At 44.2% G+C, this 18,658-nt stretch overlaps 3 protein-coding genes across 3 annotated transcripts in view; all 3 read right to left on the bottom strand.

The window, feature by feature from the left end:
• tnpo2b (transportin 2b) overlaps positions 1-12,321 on the bottom strand; it is a 26,672-nt gene extending 14,351 nt beyond the window's left edge. Inside the window, exons 1-13 of the mRNA XM_083656292.1 lie at positions 12,221-12,321; positions 11,384-11,483; positions 10,992-11,067; positions 10,678-10,827; positions 9,576-9,682; positions 8,411-8,544; positions 8,211-8,292; positions 7,800-7,922; positions 5,568-5,686; positions 4,708-4,768; positions 4,142-4,316; positions 301-453; positions 1-24 (exon numbers count right to left, since the gene is read on the bottom strand). The exon at positions 1-24 is cut by the window's left edge and continues 202 nt beyond it. Coding sequence (XP_083512418.1) covers positions 1-24; positions 301-453; positions 4,142-4,316; positions 4,708-4,768; positions 5,568-5,686; positions 7,800-7,922; positions 8,211-8,292; positions 8,411-8,544; positions 9,576-9,682; positions 10,678-10,827; positions 10,992-11,067; positions 11,384-11,482 — 1,303 coding nt within the window. The 5' untranslated portion in view covers position 11,483; positions 12,221-12,321. The remainder of the gene's footprint in view (positions 25-300; positions 454-4,141; positions 4,317-4,707; positions 4,769-5,567; positions 5,687-7,799; positions 7,923-8,210; positions 8,293-8,410; positions 8,545-9,575; positions 9,683-10,677; positions 10,828-10,991; positions 11,068-11,383; positions 11,484-12,220) is intronic.
• A 1,128-nt stretch (positions 12,322-13,449) lies between these two features.
• Positions 13,450-14,196, bottom strand: LOC310793463 (steroid receptor RNA activator 1-like; the record flags this gene model as incomplete). Its single annotated transcript, XM_083655269.1, has 1 exon — positions 13,450-14,196. One exon carries the CDS (start codon positions 14,194-14,196, stop codon positions 13,450-13,452), a length of 747 nt encoding a protein of 248 aa, XP_083511395.1.
• Positions 14,197-16,753: 2,557 nt separating this feature from the next.
• rln3b (relaxin 3b) lies at positions 16,754-17,892 on the bottom strand (the record flags this gene model as incomplete). Its single annotated transcript, XM_083656158.1, has 2 exons — positions 16,754-17,040; positions 17,718-17,892. The coding sequence occupies 2 exons, from the start codon at positions 17,890-17,892 to the stop codon at positions 16,754-16,756; spliced, it is 462 nt and encodes a 153-aa protein (XP_083512284.1).
• Positions 17,893-18,658: the final 766 nt, after the last annotated feature.

The raw sequence follows: 18,658 nt of genomic DNA, 5'->3' as shown, positions 1-18,658 counted from the left end.
AAGGTACCATGCCCTGCATACAGCCTGGGGGGGGGAGAGAGGACAAGAGAAAGTTACAACTATACATGCTAAATAATACAAAACTAGAGATAAGCGCCTCACGGTTGTATGCCTCTACAACAAGTCAAGTTGCAGTTGACAATCCATGTCTGTACAGACTCATTAAATTGCAAAAATAGTCAATATTAGCATTGGACGTAGTTAACGGCAATCATTTTTCACTTTAGACTTGGATGAAAGATGAAGTCACGTTTGAGAGGACAATACTTTAGAAGCAGCCAGTGTGCCTAAATGTCTCACCCTCAGCGATAGCCCCCAGCACCAGGATGCCAGACTCCTTGATGACCCAGTCAGGGTGGAAGAGCAGGCCTTTGAGCAGGGGCAGGAGATGGGGGAGCAGGTCGTCGCGGAACACATTAGCCAGCACGTCCAGGGCTGCAGCCGAACACTTCCCTGCAGGGGGCAAAGCACTCGGCATCAGACGTCACGACAGATACCAACACTTCCCTGCAGGGGGCAGCACTCAGCATCAGATGGCACGACAGATGCATTACTCAGCTTTAAATGAGATTAAATTCAATTCGAACTTTAACGATCACCCCAGAGAAATTGGCCCGTCACAGCAGAAGACGGGGGGCTATCGCTATCGCTATTGTTGTTAAACTTAATGTGTCAAAAACAAAATAAATGTCAATCGACTTTCGCAGACAGGCTCCCGTCCCCCCATCACCTACCCTTATAAATGGGAAACAGGTAGAAGTGGTCAGCCAGTACAAATATCTGGGGACAATTCTGGACGACAAACTGAGTTTTGAGCCTAATGTGAAGGCAATTCTAAAGAAAAGCCATCAGCGCTTGTTCTTTTTAAGGAAGCTAAGAAGTTTTAACGTAGACAAGTCACTTTTGAAAATGTTCTATTCTTCTTGTATTGAGTCAGTCCTCACCTTTGCATTTATTTCTTGGTTTGGGAACATAAACCTGACAAACAAGAACATGCTAAAGAAAATTGTCAGCACAAGCTCCAAAATCACCGGCTGTAACTTGAATGACCTCTGTCTTCTACTGTATATAAGAAGAGGGTTCTTAAGAAGGCTCAGGGTGTCCTGCGTGACCCTCAGCACCCTCTTTACCCTGAGTTTTCCCTCCTTCCTTCTGGGCGCAGGTATAGGATGCCCCGCTGTTGCAGGAACAGATACAGCCATTCTTTTGTTCCTGAGGCTATTCGCTGTCTGAATTGTTGAATTGAATAGTAGCCTACTTCATGTCCCCTTTTCTGTTTTAATTTACATGGTTTCGTGTCCTTTTAAATGTACTATGTTTTAAGACATCCCTACTTTTTACTAGGGATGGGCATCGAATTTCGAATTTTCGAATAATCGTTGTTATTATCAAGGTCGACTTTTATTATTGAAAGTCGAAATTCGTTTATTGATTTTTTTTTTTTGGTGAGTGACATGTTGCATTGTCTCCCCTGATTCTAAGTATAGTCGAATCGCTTGGTTTGAGCAAGTAAAACAATTTTTATAAGCAACCTCTCCCTCTTCATGGGATTTCATCCGCCATTCATTTTTCCATAAACCTTGCTTAAAATGCGTATAAAAATTGTTTTACTTGCTCAAACCAAGCGATTCGACTTCGATTCGATTTTTTTTTTTTTTTTCGAATTTCGATTAAAAGTCGACTTTGGCCAGCGAATTTCGAATAGTGTTTTTGCTAGAAATGCCCATCCCTACTTTTTACTGTTTCATGTCTGTATGTTTTTAAATTACATTTTTTATGCTGCATATGAATTGCCCCAAGGGGGATAAATAAAGATTCTCTACTACTCTACTACTAAGGTGCAGATAAGAATACGACAAATAGTGGGTACCAAATAATACACTAAAACAAATGTGTACAATAAATTCTCAAAACAGCCAAAAACATTGGCAATAATACAACAAATAATACAAGACGAAAAAGACAAACATACAGTATCTTCACTTTCCATATCCGTTGTATAAGATGAAAGAACAAATGTACAAATACGTGCCTAGACATATAAGTATGCATTGTAAGCCATTCCATTATCAGGCTGCTGGATTTACCAACCAACAGGGTAGCTACGTTTTATATTGGGATCTGTCTGTTGAAGGGGAATGGCTATCTGAAATTTTTGATTTACGGTACTACAGGAGTGTGGTCTTGAAAAAAATTATTTTCAAAGAGTGTTTGTGAATGTGGAGGACTTACCTGCCTACAGTGCCTACAGTCTTGGGCCGAAGAAATTTGGCAGAAGCCAAAACTAAGAACGTATTGTTTATTTTAAAAAAATTGAAAAATATGTTTTGTATAATTGTCTAAAAGTAAGAGGTCACTCTGTGCACAGATAAGATGTGGCATTCGGCCTTTACACATTGAAACAGGAAGATAGAGGTCGTTGAGGATGAAAGAATCTGTGAATACTGTGAGTTGAATGAAGTGGAGAATGAAATCCGTTTCATTCTATTCGCCTTATGTTGCCACGCCCACTTTTTTCTCTTCCGTGTCGGACGCAATTGTATTTGTTCTTCCCGGTTCAGCGTTAGCCGGCCGGCCGGTTGCGTTGTAAACTATGGATGAAGTTTGGCAACATTCAGCAGCTACACTGCGGCCAACTTCAGTTACATGCTCATAGCGTTACTGCTGCGAGGAGCCGATGGCTGTACCTGGTCGGCATTTAACGTTAGTTACAAAAGCACGTCGACAGTGTTTTCTCACTGCCAGTACAGTAGGGGTTGACAAATACTAGCTAGTCCGACCGGTCAGCAGCACAGCCAGCGCTCTCAGTACTCGCTGCTCGTTAAAAATGTCCAAATAAGCGTTATTCTGATAAACTGGTCACATACAGTATTTGGAATGTTACGTTCTCATGCGAAAAAAATATTAAATTGATGTGTCTGATAATCCCATATGAGATGGGTCAAGGAATTGTCCTGACACGAAAATAAAACTTTCATTCATTCATTCATCAGATTTCTAGATGGAGATAGCTGTTACAGTGTTGTTATCGAGCTCAACAGTCAGACGTCAGTGTTCCCTCCGGGGATAAATAAAGTACTCTATCTATCTATCTATCTATCTATCTATCTATCTATCTATCTATCTATCTATCCCTTTCCCATTCATTTTTCTCAATCACATTTAGAAAAATCCTTATCTAAGAGTCTTAAGCCAGCAACCAAGCCAACGATTCAAGAGAATCGTGAACATAAAACATTTGATTCAGAGTTGAAAAAACCGGGCGAAAGTGCTGGGCACAAGACTGTGTACATATTATATCATAAGAGTGAAGAAACTACTCATTCCATAAGCCATTCCAGCATTTCTGGCCAATCAGATTAGCGTATGATTGAGTGACAGAGCGTTTCAGCCAATGGGAAAGTACTCTGAGCGGCAGTGCAGTGGGTGGGACCAGCGGTCTTGACCGGCGCCATTACAGGGCTACGCTATCGTATATAGACGCATTTCGGTGCATTAACGTGAACGAACCGGCAAAGCGATCTCAATCCGATGCATAACGCTGGAAGCAGCTTGACTTGCAGTGGTTAACGGTTAATAATGGTTTCAGTCACTCAGTGGCGGTTTTAGCCCTTTACTCCGGAAGTTATGACCTAGTTCGTAGTAGCCTAGCCAGTAGCCAGAGAGAGGAGAGCCAGAGAGAAATGAGTGCAGGGCCCAGCGTGCTCTACCAATCAAAGATGCGAATATTACATTGTTGAATTGTGGGTAGTGTAATACTTCTCCATGACATTGAATAAAAAATGTTTTGAAATAAACAAGGATGATATCTTACAGATGTGTGGCTTCTACAGACGATATACCATCGTTTCACCACTGGAAGACCTGTGGTAAGTCTACCTTGGGTGGTTACGCCATTATGGCTAATAATCAACAACACTGCAGAATATGAACAGGAAATACTCTTCCGCAACACTGACGTCACGGAAGCGTTACGTGACTGTTGAGCCCTATAGTTGTTGTATTGTAGTATGACAGTAAGTATACTGAACAAAACATCAAGGACATGTTTTGACGGTGTTCAAATGGAACATGTAGAAGCCTGAATTGCCCCCTTGGCCCAACACAGGCGATTATTCGAGCCACCACATTCGTAACGTACGTAGATTCCAGTCGGAGAGCGTGTCGTCGTCATCGTCGTCGTCGTCATCGATGTCCTCCCCCTCCTCGCCCTCCCCGCCCTCGTGCTGCAGGGTGACGGTGCGGGACTTGTGGAAGCGTGGCTTGATGTCCTGCTCGCTGTCTGGGACAGTCTCATCCTCCTCCTCCACGTCACCCTGGAGAACAGAGTGAAGACACCAAAGGACAGAGGGACAAATACAACATAAGAAGAGGTGACATGAACTGGGACACTTTATATTGAAGCACTTTATACTGTATATGGACTTGGACTTACTGAAATACTTTTAATACTTCAGTATGTTTTTTTTTCATGTGACGCCTATTACGATAAGTTGTTTCATGTGTTCTTATGAGTGTTTTAAACCCTGGCAGAAAAGCAAACTTATCTTGGAACAATGAAGTTGAAGGCTGTGTGAGTGTGAGTGTGTGTTTTGTGTTTGTGTGTGCGTGCGCGTGTGTGCGTGCGCGTGTTGTGTGTGTGTGTGGTATCCTTGGGTTTGATTTGTCCCAGAAGACCGTTTCAGGGTGCAGAATTGGTGGACTCACCTTCAGAAGGATAATGTCAATCTCAGAATACTTCATCCCATTCACCAAGGTAGGGATCAGTCTGGGAAGCGAGAGAAAAAATAACCACATTACTACCGGGGTGAAATTCGCACAACACTTGATTTCCCCGTGTCCACCTCCCTGCTATCAACTGAAGCAGGTTGATGGCAGGGAGCTGACATCCCCCCCCCCCCCCCCGGTCGCTGTTCCACCCTCTGCCAATCTGGGGAGAACGGAGACTAGCACCATGCTTCCTCCGACACATGCGCAGTAGCCAGCCGCTTCTTTTCACCTGACAGGGGGAGCTTCACCTGTAGGACATAGCACGTGGGAGGGTCACGCTATTCCCACCAGTTCCCTTCCCACCCCGACCAGACGAGGTGCTAGTGCAGCGACCAGGACACATACCCCCAATTTGGCTTCCCACCCTCAGGCACAGCCAACAGGCACGTGCCTGTATGGAGGCCCGACCAAGCCGGGGGTAACACGTGGATACGAACCTGCAACCCGCGTTGGTAGGCAGGGAATTTACCGCTACACTACCCAGATGCCCAGAGCTGACATTTCGGAATTATTTGTTTTATCTTAAAAGATTATTGGAAAAATAGAAAAAATTTGAACTGCGATGCATTGCACTATCTGATGGAGGAAATAGATGATTCCGCGTGGATTGAGAATGAAAAAATTCCCATCCTTTGGCATGGACAACATTGATTTTAGAAACAAATGGGAAGCCATTTTAAACAAAAAGACTTTTAAAGTTTGCTCCCCTTCTACTCTACAAAAGTATTTTTTTACAAGAGACAAACTTGACTTTTCTATCACTTGAAGCAGGTTTGTGTTGGCATGTGAGCACTTACTGGACCAAGTGGCCAGCCAGCGCCTCTTTACAGATGGGCTGTTCAGCCAGGGTGAGCCAGAACTCACAGGCCTCCAGAGCCACGTTCTCATCCGGGTCCTGGGTCCGCTGCAGCATGTACTGGTGGGAAACAAAGAGGTGATGTCTGGTTCAAGCCAAGGGCTACGCACACCGAGAACACTTGAAATGACTAGCGGGACAAAGGCAGACAGTTAAGTTAAGTTAAGTTATCCTTTATTTATCCCCTTGGGGAAATTCATCCTCTGCATTTGACCCATCCTCTACTAGGAACCTTCCTAGAACTAGGAGCAGTGGGCAGCCGCAGTGGGCAGCCGCAGTGCAGCGCCCGGGGACCAACTCCAGTTCTTTTGCCAGTACCTTGGTCAGGGGCACTGACAGGAGTATTAACCCTTAAATGAAAGAAAGTGTCGCACACTCTGGCTCCATATGCATACTTTTAATGATGACGTTTCGGCCGTCCGGCCTTCTTCAAAATCAACAGCAGTTTTAACAGGAGTATTAACCCTAACATACATGTCTTTCTTGATGGTGGGAGGAAACCGGAGAACATGCAAACTCCACACAGAAAGGACCTGGGACGGACCGGGGTTCGAACCCGGGACCTTCTTGCTGTGAGGCAACAGTGTTAACCACTGAGCCACCGTGCCGTCAGTTACATTTGTTTTCGGAGGCAAAAAGTTGCACTTGAACACACCGCGAATACTACAGCCGACGGTAAACTAGCACGTACGTTCTGCACCTGCGTGAGACCTGGTGCATGACACAAAGCAGCGTTTGCGACTTTGCCTACCATTTTATTTGGCTCAACACTTAAACCAGTGTTTCTGGTACAAATAAAGAAAAAAAAATCTAAATTTCAATACAAACCTTTATGGCATATTACAACAACAAAACGTATATTGGTGTTGACCGTAATATATAATTTATAACAGCACTAAATAACGCCAAATATTCATTCATTCAAATCAATACGTATTTGCTTTTGGGAGCCTGTGAGTCTGCAACCCTGTAATGCTTTGCAATAAGTTACACAGCTTATTTATTCAGCATTGCAATAACTGCACTTTTTTAAGTCATCCTCTCCATGTGTTCACTTTGTTTTAAGTCTTGAATATACCGAGTGAACCAAAATTTTAAAGCAAATATAAATTGCAGACCGCCTGTTGCGCCATCTGACTGAAGCCTGAACCAGACGCCGCGCCGGTTTAGGTTTCGTTTTCGGTTGGTACCATCAGGCCTGAAAAAAATTCTAGGGGAAACACTGTAAACGGTTTCGTAATATAGCTAGTTCTAATCGAGAATATGTCTGATAAAAAGTTGCAAATGGCACTGGCGTATGTCAGCCCTTGTCTGGTCTTAATAAGGAAGGCAAATGAGGAATAATCGTACTCAATGGGTGATATGATGCAGCGAGAGGCTCAAGGGACTTCGTTGTGAAAATATCCATGTATTGGAATGATCAGATGAGATAAAGTTGGAAAGTGAGCAGAGCGTTTTGTGTGTGCCCTCCCTTCTCCTGCACTCCTTTGCTACCAGCCAATGAGAGTGATTTCTCTCACCGACGGCCCAACGCTGATTCAACATGTCGAATCTGCCGGAAAAGACGCAGACAAAGCCAACTAGTGCCAATGGCGCAGCAACACACCGCAAATACTAGGGCTGCTACAGCCGCCGATCAATCGACTCTATTCGTGCGTTCCTTTATCGCAAAATAACTGGGATGTGGAGGCTAAATGACATCACATCCGTTTTGTTAGCGTTCCATTTGCAGACAACTTGAGCTGGGAAGTTCACTGTTCATTGGTCAGATCCAGTCGCTAGCGTTAGCAATAACAATTGACAACATGGCATTTCGTGGCATTTTGCGCATACAAACACTGCAGCCTCATGTCCACACAGATAGAAGTTAGGCAGTGCTGTGTGTACCGCTGATTTAATGAGACGCAAACAAAACAGAAGTGCTAAACAATATTACTACGATTACTACTACTGTTGTTGCGCGGCGCAGCCATCTTGGATTTTTGAGGTTGGGGGGCTGCTGAGACTCCTACGAGTTTGGAATGGGAAATACCAGCTCTGATGACGTCACCGCTCAGCTCATGATGACCTTTGAAGTCGTAAGATTACCAGTCCCCGGTTATAAAGGAATGCACTAAATGCGTCAGCCCTCTAAGGTGGTATGGTCACAACAAGGGGCACATTTTATCCTCACCTGGATGATGCTGTGCATGTGTGGGATGAGACGGTCGATGCGGACCTCCAGCAGCATGACCAGAGCCCTGCACACGTTCTTACGCACCTCGCAGTCCTCGTCTCCGGCCAGCGCAAACAGACTCTGGACGGGAGAGAGACAAGGAGAGAAGAAGGGAGAGGTAAAGGGAATGGATGGCAGAGGGTAGGGATTGAGGAAAGGATAGGGTGGGGTCAACAAATGGAGGGGGGGGGGGGGGGGGGAGACAAGACGTTGGAGGGAGAGAGGAAAAGGAAATGACAGTTAATACAGAGGTGACTCCTCACTCCTGACACAACACACAGAAACCACCTTGAACCTTGAAAACAATGGAAGGCTCAACCAAGTCAAAAGCGTGTGGCGCTTAAGGGCAGGTGACAGGTCGTCTCTCACCTCGATGAAGGTGTCAATGTTATCCATCAGAGCCTGAGCTCGACCAATGATAAACTGGTTCACACACGCTATAGCATGGGACCTGAGAGAAAGACAAACAGATGGGATCTAAAAGACTCTTTTAACAGGGGGACACAGGAGGGGGGAGGTTGAGGAGGAGAGACAAAAAAAAAGCGACAGACTGGCGCTTTTTCACTGACCTGATCTTGGGGCTGCAGTGTTTGAAGAACTGGAGGAACTTGGGGATCATGACGTTGAGAGGTCTGTTCAGAGCATCGCTGTCCAGCAGCTCTGATGAATCCTCACAGATCTTCTGCAGGGCTCCGAAAGAGCCCTGAAGGGCACACCCCACGTACACAGAAAGAGCAGAGTTAAAAGACGAGGAAAAACCAGACATACATCGATCATGCAGCATAACTCAACAGTATCATCAGTATCATCAACACGGTTCCTTGGAGTCTATGTTGACGAAAACTTGTCCTGGAATGAACAAATTGACTGGGTAAATAAAAAAAATCAATAAATCTATTGGGATTATTAGAAAAATTAGCCACCTTATCACCACTAGCACTCTTCTCACTCTGTATTATAGCCTCATCTACCCATATCTCTCCTACTGCAATCTAGTCTGGGCTAGTACATTTCCCACTAGTCTTCACAAATCACTCATCCTTCAAAAACGATTCGTTAGGATCGCTTCTCGATCCGAACCTTGTGCTGCATCCAGCCCTCTATTTCAGAAGCTGCAGATTTTAAACATTTATCAAATTAATATTTTCCAAATATGTACTTTTATCTATAAGATCCAATCAAGTGAAGGAAAGATCCCTGATCATTTCAAGTCCTACTTTAAACTTAACTCATTATCCCACTCATACTCAACCCGCCAATCTGCACATCTTCATCTCCCTAAATTTCTTTCCTCTAGAGGCCAATTCTCCATTAAATTTAGAGGAGTAAAACTATGGAATGAATTTTTCTTTCTAGCTGAAAAACCTTCTCTAAGAATTTATAAAAAAGCCCTTAAGGAACTCTTAATTACTTCTGAAAATACATAAAAATCTTTCTTCTTCTGTATCTTGCTCTATTTCTCCTTCTTCTTTTTAATTTGTTATTGTGTATGTATAAACATTTGAACTGTTAAATGAGGTGGAGTGCGCCTTATAAGCCCTCTGGGTTTTCTTTGCCTCCTCCTGCACAGTACTCCTGTCTGTATTTTAGCTCTGTAAATATCTCATCTGACTTGTCATTTGAACTGTCATAATAATGCCTTTGTTTTGTTTCTACTGTGCGAATAAATAAAACCTAAACCTAAACCTAAACTAACACTGAGCATGACGTAATCATTCAAAAGCCTCGTCTGACCTCACAGGTGTTGTAATCCTCGGAGTTGAGCAGGTTGCAGAGCTGAGGCAACAGTTCAGGCCAGGTCTGCAGCTCGCCTTTAGAAGATATGGTCGTGATCAGGATACCTTGTTGTTGCAACCAAGAAAAAAGGGCACACACAATAATAATCAGGCTATGAAACTAAAGAGTAGCTGATAGCTCATCACCATCACATTCAATGAAGTTTAAAGTCGAACTGAACCCAAGAATGACTTTTCTTTTCTTTTAGTTCAAATACCTGGGTATGCAGTGCACCTATTTAATAATGTATGCAAAACAAATCACAACAATCTAATTTCTTTAGTTTTTCACACTTTTTCACATCAAAAGTTCGTTTTTCAAGATTTCATTGATAACATAATTTATAGTTTGCTGACGTCACCTAGTACTATCAAATTTATACCCCATTTCAACCAATAATTTCACGACATGCAGCTGTCAATCAAATCTTCATTTCAGGATAATTTTCTCTTCCAAATGAAGGGGAAAATGGCACCTGGTGCCTGTCATCTGGCAGAGTTTCTAGCCCATAAACTAACTACTAACTTCAGCAATTATGCAAACTAAATCAAACGGTAATGTCTAAGAATGCAAAGAAATGTAACTGGCGATAATGGCGCGCGCCTCCGAGCCCGACAGCCTCCCTGGCTGTCAGGGGTCGTCTCTCGGAGATTCCAGGCGGGCGGGCAGCACCTATGGATCGGATTGTCCGCTCGCTCCGCACGAAGCAGCTGGCTCCCTGGTACTCTGCGGATCCCACTCGCGTAGCACGACAACAGGCTGAATCCCACTCGATTTGGGGGTGGAACACGCCAGGATTGGCCAATGCCAAAGCCAGTCCTCAAAATTGTCAAATCAAATCATCGACACGTACCGTATATGGTCCGCCTCTCAATTCGTTTTCAGCGCCCGGCTCTCGCGCTGGTGGATTCCGTTCCGGTTCACTTCGACTTTAAAGCTTCTTCTTGAAAAATATAGCTCTCGTTCTTACACTACCCCATATCGCCTACATACTGTGACTCACAGTGGCTGAAACCCCCTTTTAGCTCCATCTCTCTCTCTCTCTCTCTCAAATACCCACCGATTGTAGCTCTGATAAGTGGTGAAGGGTCTCCGATGTTGTTGAGACATTCCCGTTTGATGAAGTCAGCCACGGTGGGAGGGAAGTTCTGGTAGTGAGCTTTCACGTTATTCTTCAGTATCAGACCGCTCAGAGAGCGAGTGGGCTCATCTGGGGGAGGGAAGGCAGCACAGAGACACATCCAGAAGGAGTCAGCAATACCGCGTGGGAAATAGGAGGTGGATAGAGATTTTTTTGTATGATACAAGCATTAGAGCAAGGACTAAACGGCAATTCGGTTCCACTGTACCCTCAGATACCCAGCACATACATACCTTCAGATTTGAGGCTTGTGAGGACAAAGATGAGATAGTTGTTGAAGTCTGGAAACTGGTTAAGTTGCTCCAGTTTCTACAGGCTCTATTAAGGAATTCAACAAACCGTACGCAAATAGAAAAGCTCACACACCCCATCCGTTGTGATCCTGTCCGACATACAGGCAGTGTGCGTTCACACACATTCACAGACAAACACATCAGCTCCAAACCCATTTCATACATGCTGCATATATGGCAACACTCAAAGGTGGTTTGAAAAAAGTTTTCATTGTTTTATGCTCTGACACAAAGGAAGCATAATCACATTCTTCACTCCCCTGCTGGGTCAAACCAGCAAAAAGCTCCAGTGTCATTCAGACTCAGTCTCACAGCGCTGTACAGTAGGATACTTCCTGCACTGCTCTCTGTGTTGCAGTGTTTGGGGACTGAGAATCCTTGAGTAGCTGAAGCACTTGCTGCAGACCCTGTTCATCTGGCTGCCACTCCATCCTATAACACACACACACACACACACACACACACACACACACACACACACACGATTAAATGGTTTAAGTGGAAGCACAATAACACTATGGAGCTAACAGCTAGAAATCGCTAGTGGTAACAACCCCTCGCTCAACGTTAGCCAATGTCAGAGATGTCTAGCTACCTGAATCAGACAGACTGTTATTAACAGTTATTAACGTTAACGTTATTGTCAATGTTTACCTAACGTTACCATGTGGCAAAACATTGCAGTGCAAGCAGAAAAGGTTTGTCAACAATGCCTTTTGTCCATTTCGGAAGATAGCGTTAGTTGATTGCTGCTCTACCGGTTTAAAGTAACTGCTTTTCAATATCAATAACGTTTCTGTTACTGTTATCATTAGCCATACCAAAACTAGCAAACGTGACACAATCAGCCTTTTGAACATAGGGCCCAGACGGCCTCATCTGCTCTGAATACAGGCGCAAATGTCTGGCACATTCAGCTAGCAAGCTAGCGTCCCTATGCTAGTTAACGTTACGGTTAACATCACGTAAGTCACAGGCTCAAACAGAAAACAACTGCAAATCGCTCTCAAGTTAACTAGTTGGACCTCGCGCCACTGAGTCGACATGTGTTGTTAATCGAAGTAGCAAAGCAAAATGAACACATTAACATTCACATCACATCATCCACGGCAGCTATCATTAGCGTTGCTAGCTAGCTTCATGTTGAAAGTACCGCCAAAGGTTTTTACCTGGTCACACAGATTTGTCAGATCTAGCGTTATAGTCCTATATAGATTGTTTTGCCGTAACAACGAACATTAATTGAACTAGAAGTGCAATCTAAATACAAAGCTCTGATCTCAGCAGAACTATATGGCTGGCTAACGTTACAACAATTAACAAGCTATGCTAGTAGCTGGTATGTGACAAGAGATTGCATGCATTGCAAATCAAGCCGGTTGAACAGTATGACCTGACCACATTCGGCTTCCGTACTGGGACGACTGGGTACCGACCGTCCCCTACCCAATACCGAGCACTGTACCAAGGAGATGGTAATGGGACTTTTTGTTGAAAACTTGTCAATGGTTGGAAAATGTTGATTATGAATATGTGATTAGGCAAGTAGTAGAATCAAATTGATGACATAGTATTGATTTATTTTTTGAGGAATTCGTGTAAGAAAAGAAGCCAAACAATACATCTTCATTTGAAGGGAAAAGCCAGAATCAATATCAAGGGAAACAATAGGCTACTAGTACAGACATCTTACCAAAAAGTACAGGAGCAAATTACCAAAATATATTATGTAAGTCTTCTGCTATGGATTGACACAATGAACAGTTCACTTCAATGTCCTTTTTATATCTTTGTAGAAGCCTTGGTGGGTAACGATGAGTCATTTTGAAATATATTTATTTTACCATAATCAGATAGACGGCAGGCCCCACATTTCTTTCCAGTAGGCCCATAAGGCCTGGAGTAATGTTATTCCAGTAGGAGACTACATTTGGGACAGACTACTGTAGGCCTACATCTTTTTGAAATAATGCTCGTAAGCCTATATCACCGACATTAATGAACCACTAGAGTAGAGAAGCTGATTATCCAGATAAATTCTCATCATCATAATGATTTTGTTTATTATGTCTCTATTGTTCCAGATGTAGGACCTGTGGGGTGAAAAATGTTTATAGATTAAAGACCAGGAAAGAAGCATTTATTGTGTGAAAGTTCACCAATTTTAAGGGGATTTCTTTCAATATTGTAGCTCCAATGTAAAACAAATTTAAGGGCGGCCACCAAGTTTTGAGAACATATACTAATTAGTAGGGGTGTCACAATACACTCAGTTCACGATACGATATGATACACGATATTGGGTTCACGATAACGATACGATACGATATTTTAACAATCTTTTTTTGCGATCGATTTGTAAGTTGAGGGGGCATCCTCCACGCTAATTTGAGTAGTTTCACCATGCTTCTGGTGTGAACCAAGACTTAGGGGCTGGTTTGAGATTGGGGCCAGAGTCAAGACCGACAGATGTCTGGACCAGATCTGAGGGGTCCTGGACCGGATCTAACGACTTCTGGATTGGATCTAACAGCTCTGGGCTGAGCTTCCGGGTCTCTGCAATGAGTCGCTTGACGCCCACGATCCATTGGCTGACCTCCGTCACATGGTCCACCATCAGAGAGCGATGGATCTCATCGGCAGAGTCCCACTGACCAGACTTCAACTCTACTGTGAGGTTGTTCATTCGTCGTCTGACTGGCAGCGAGAGTCTTCCAGAGCTCCAGTTGACCTCCAGCAGACGAAGCCTCTTCTCCACTTCGTTACACACATGAGCTGGAACAGCTTGGCGACAGCCACTCAGTGCCCAGTTCAGCACGGAGACCACGGCCTCCACGTCAGGTTCATTCTCTGATTGGTTGCTGCCAGGGTCTCTCTGAGATTCCGCTGTGAGGGAGAAGGGAGAAGGTGTGGCCATACAGGGAGGAGGATGGGGTGGAGCTGCCCCACATGGGGGCGGAGCCAGAGGGATGGAGGAGGGAAGGGCAGGTGGCGGGGTTCCCAGACCTGAGGCAGCTGCTTGAGGGTCTCTCCTGGTGAGGAGGCTCTTCCTCAGCCCCTGGGCCGTCTGGAGGGCGTATGAGAACTGAGGCGGGTCATTCCAACCCCGCTCCTGGTTACCTGGTTTAATGAACATGTCCTCCATGTTGGACTCTCCTGTCTGTCTGCTTGCACAGCTGTCTTCAGTCTTCTTAACAAAACTCTCAGTGCCACAATGACATGTTGATGATGTCACTTATGCTTACATTGTGAGGTCATCCGTGATGTCATAAATCACTGATGATTTCATACCTACTCGTAATGTCAAGACATTATGACATACATCATCAGTGATGTCATAAATCAGGGATACTCAGCTTGCTTTAGCCGGTGGCCATTTTTGCAAAAATGACAGGCCAGTTAATAAACAAACAATAATACACATCTTTCTGTAGCAGATTGTTTTTGGGGTGCCAGCCCGAGTTTAGTCTGATAATTTTAACATTTAAGGTTTTTACACTGCCATGAACCCACATAGCATCAATCTGAACCACCAAGCAGAATGCAAACAAATAATCAAAGCAATAATCAGAGTGACAATTCAAAGAAGATTAATATAAATCAGTGTATTGGAGGTACAATGATAACCACTCACAAAAGAAAAATCACATCCACGTGAGAAGTAAGCAGTGCAGACAGACATCATCATCATCAGCCTATCAGTGTCTGTCATAAATCACTGATGACATCACAATGGCTTAAGTGACATCACTGATGACATAATATGTGACATCATCAGTGATGTCTATGTCACTATGACATCATCAGTGCGACACCATCAGTGGGACACCATAGTAGTCACCACTGGGCCACTCGATGATTGTGTTACATGACATCATCAGTGGGTATGACATCATCAGTCGAGGGTGTTTGCCAAGGTCAAGGTTCACTTTATTTGTCTCCCGTGGGAGAAATTTGTCTTGGAGTAGAAGACTACATACAATGCTGCAGTACATACAGGCATACAGACAATACATTTAAAAAAAAATGTAAATGGTGACACATGTGCAAACACTAGCAAGTTGAGGTAGTCAGTCATTCATCACAGTCATTCATCACAGTCATTTATAGGCATACCTCTCAGACCATAGGCATAGTGCTGGATTACGGCAAAAATCATAATCACGATTATTTTGACTGATATTGAGATCACAATGATTGATTCTGCCACTAGGTGGAGTTAGAGCAACACAAAATAAGAGAATGCTCCTTGAGTATTATTATAACAACTTGTCTACACTCTACACTGTAGGTAGGCTAATAATGTGTGAATCTACAGAGGTCAGAGAGTCACTCAGCCCCAGCATCTCTCCCAGTTATTTCTCAAGCAGTTCCTTCAGCTCTGCTTTAGTCAGGCCCCCCCCTTTCCAGAGTATTTGTGGAAGGTGGAGATGAAGAGGGCCATATCCTGCTGGACCCGCCCTTCCCCTAGTTTTTTCCCCCCTGCACCAGATTCATGCCAGACCCTGAAAAGTGTTTCGGCAAAATTGGGAGGCAATCGGGGCAACGGTGCGCCTTGCAACTCCACACGCACACAGCTCTCCAATTATAGTAGTAGGATAGGATTTTGAAGTCTTGTCAGAAATGTACTTGTAAATAAAAAGTGAAAATGTTTACCAGCATTTTAGTATAATATTAGTAGGTTGATACCTGGTTGATACAGACAGAAAACGGACTTCCACACACAGCTTTATTAAACTATCACATAATGTTCTTGATAATCATATTAAACAAATCTGATGTTGAGCACAGACTAGGACATTCCTGTGTGACAGTTAACATACGGATGATGAGTGAAGGGATGTGGAGAGGACAAGGAATGGCAAGTCTAACTGAGAGATGGGAGGGTTCATGGGTGAAAAGAACTGAGTTCTGCACAGGGGGCGATTGAGAAGAGAAGATGTAAGGTGGTTCAGGTCAGAAGATGTGAGGTGGTTCAGGTCAGAAGATGTAAGGTGGTTCAGGTCAGAAGATGTAAGGTGGTTCAGGTCAGAAGATGTGAGGTGGTTCAGGTCAGAAGATGTAAGGTGGTTCAGGTCAGAAGATGTAAGGTGGTTCAGGTCAGAAGATGTGAGGTGGTTCAGGTCAGAAGATGTAAGGTGGTTCAGGTCAGAAGATGTGAGGTGGTTCAGATGTGAGGTGGTTCAGGTCAGAAGATGTAAGGTGGTTCAGGTCAGAAGATGTAAGGTGGTTCAGGTCAGAAGATGTGAGGTGGTTCAGGTCAGAAGATGTAAGGTGGTTCAGGTCAGAAGATGTAAATGGTAAATGGTAAATGGTCTGCATTTATATAGCGCTTTTATCCAAAGCGCTTTACAATGAGTAGATAGTCTACATTCACCCATTCATACACCGATGGCGGCAGGCTGCCACGCAGGGTGCCTACACACCATTGGGAGCAAGGAGGGTTAAGTGTCTTGCCCAAGGACACAGCGACAGCAGCTGGGAGGGAGCGGGGATCGAACCGCCAACCCTTGCGTCATTGGCCGACCCGCTCTACCTCCTGAGCTAAAGCCGCCCTGTCAGGTGTCAGGTGGTTCAGGTCAGAAGATGTAAGGTGGTTCAGGTCAGAAGATGTAAGGTGGTTCAGGTCAGAAGATGTAAGGTGGTTCAGGTCAGAAGATGTCAGGTGGTTCAGGTCAGAAGATGTAAGGTGGTTCTTCAGGTCAGCAGAGGGAGCTGATTTCGCTCTTGCTGCAGCCCCACTTGCAGCAGGCATTGGACAGCCCCACCACCACATCCCGTCCCTTCCTGTCTGTGCTGCGCAGGGCCTCCAGCACCTCGTCTGAGATGGGAGAGCGACCTACGCGGCTGAACTCAGCAGCCGAGGACGGCGCGTCTACTATTGTTTCATCGTTCCAGCCTTGGAGCGATGAAGGATGCTGCTTGCTGCTCAGTTGAGGGATGGAGTCTGTGTTCCATTGGTCATCATAGACCTTCTCCCCAATGACACCTGGTATAAAAAAAAGGGTAGGTAAGACTGTGAACATTTGAACTTAGGTTTTATAATAACAAATTCCGATCTTTTTTTTATTTAACAATTGTATTCATATAATTCATATAATTCCTATATTCATGTAGTCTATAGTGTACCTGGTTTTGTCCCTTATTAATTGCTCAGGTTTTTGCCTTTGCATTTCATCAAACAAGGGAATCCTCAAATCGTCACAGTAGAAAAAATAAAACATGAAATGAAATTCATTTTCAACTTTCGACTTATCTTTTAGATCACAGACATTGCATAATCCTACTACTTCAATACCATACCAATCCTCAACTGAGCCCAAAATGACCTCTGGCTTCTATTAGAAAGGAAGTTACATAGGGCTCAGGACCAAAACGCTGCTTCATCTGAACTCAAAACTATTGATTCCTGCCATTACATTTTGTTTTTTAATCTGACTGTGGGAAGAGATGGTGCATTGATTATCCTACTGTAAAGTTTTTGTAATCCTCCCATAGAGCTAGATCTTCTGAACAGAAAGTCAGAAAGATGCTCATTTGATAGGCCTAAACAAAAAGGCACACATGCACGCACACACACACACACACACACACACACACACACACACACACACACACACACACACACACACACACACACACACACACACACACACACAGTCTCACCTGAGTCCCCAAGGCTCCTCCTCCAGCGAGAGCCTCCGCAGGTAAAGATGACAGCTCGTATGAACTCTCTTCCGCACAGCTTCACACCATAGAAGGCGTGGTGGCCCTCTTGGGGCTGCACCCTGCCTACCAGCGCCACCAACAGGCCAACGGTCAACAGCGCTGCCTTCCACATGGTGAGAATGGTGCAGGTGGAGGAAAGGATGAGAGCGAGAACTTTGGAAAATGACAGTCTCAGTGTGTCTTCCAGTATAGTTTGTCTTTCTTTCTGGATGATTTCCCCCTTTTATAGAGTCCGTCAGCATCGCAGAGAAGGGCCTGAACTCACCTCCTCCGCTCCTCCTCGCTGCCAGAGATAAGACAGGAGACCTTTAGGGACAACAATGCCCAGAGAAAGAGAAAAGTTGTGATTAAGTACGTGTATGTGGCTGGAGGTGATGTCAACAGAGCTCTTGGTAATCTAATCGCCTCCGACCTTTTGTTGGCCTTTCTGTCCTCGCGTCATTGGGGTTACACTGTGTGTCACCACCAGCGCACTCCCCATCTTGGTATCTGCTCCCCCCCGGCGCTGGATGGAGATCACTATCCACTTTGTGATTAACCGGGATGATAACACTGCCAATTTCTCTCTCTCTCAATTCAATTCAAAGGGCCTTTATTGGCATGGGAAACATACTTACATTGCCAAAGCAAGTGTCGGTAACCCGTTATTTTACAGGTAGGCTACCTAACTACATATGAACTACATTATGAACACCAATGTGTACCGGTACCATGTAACTATACATATGAACTACAGTTGAATAGACTCACTCCAATTTACAGGTCCGGTACCATGTAACTACATATAAACTACTATGAACAATGTAATTACAAATGTAACTTCATGTCTAATTACAAATAGTTCATAATGTAACTATGTAACTATATGAACTATTTGT

Source organism: Poromitra crassiceps (assembly GCF_964638095.1).
Source record: "Poromitra crassiceps genome assembly, chromosome: 19".
In the NCBI taxonomy this organism is placed as follows: Eukaryota; Metazoa; Chordata; class Actinopteri; order Beryciformes; family Melamphaidae; genus Poromitra; species Poromitra crassiceps.
The sequence above is the reverse complement of the archived record's forward strand: the minus strand, read 5'-3'. Positions and strand labels throughout refer to the sequence as shown.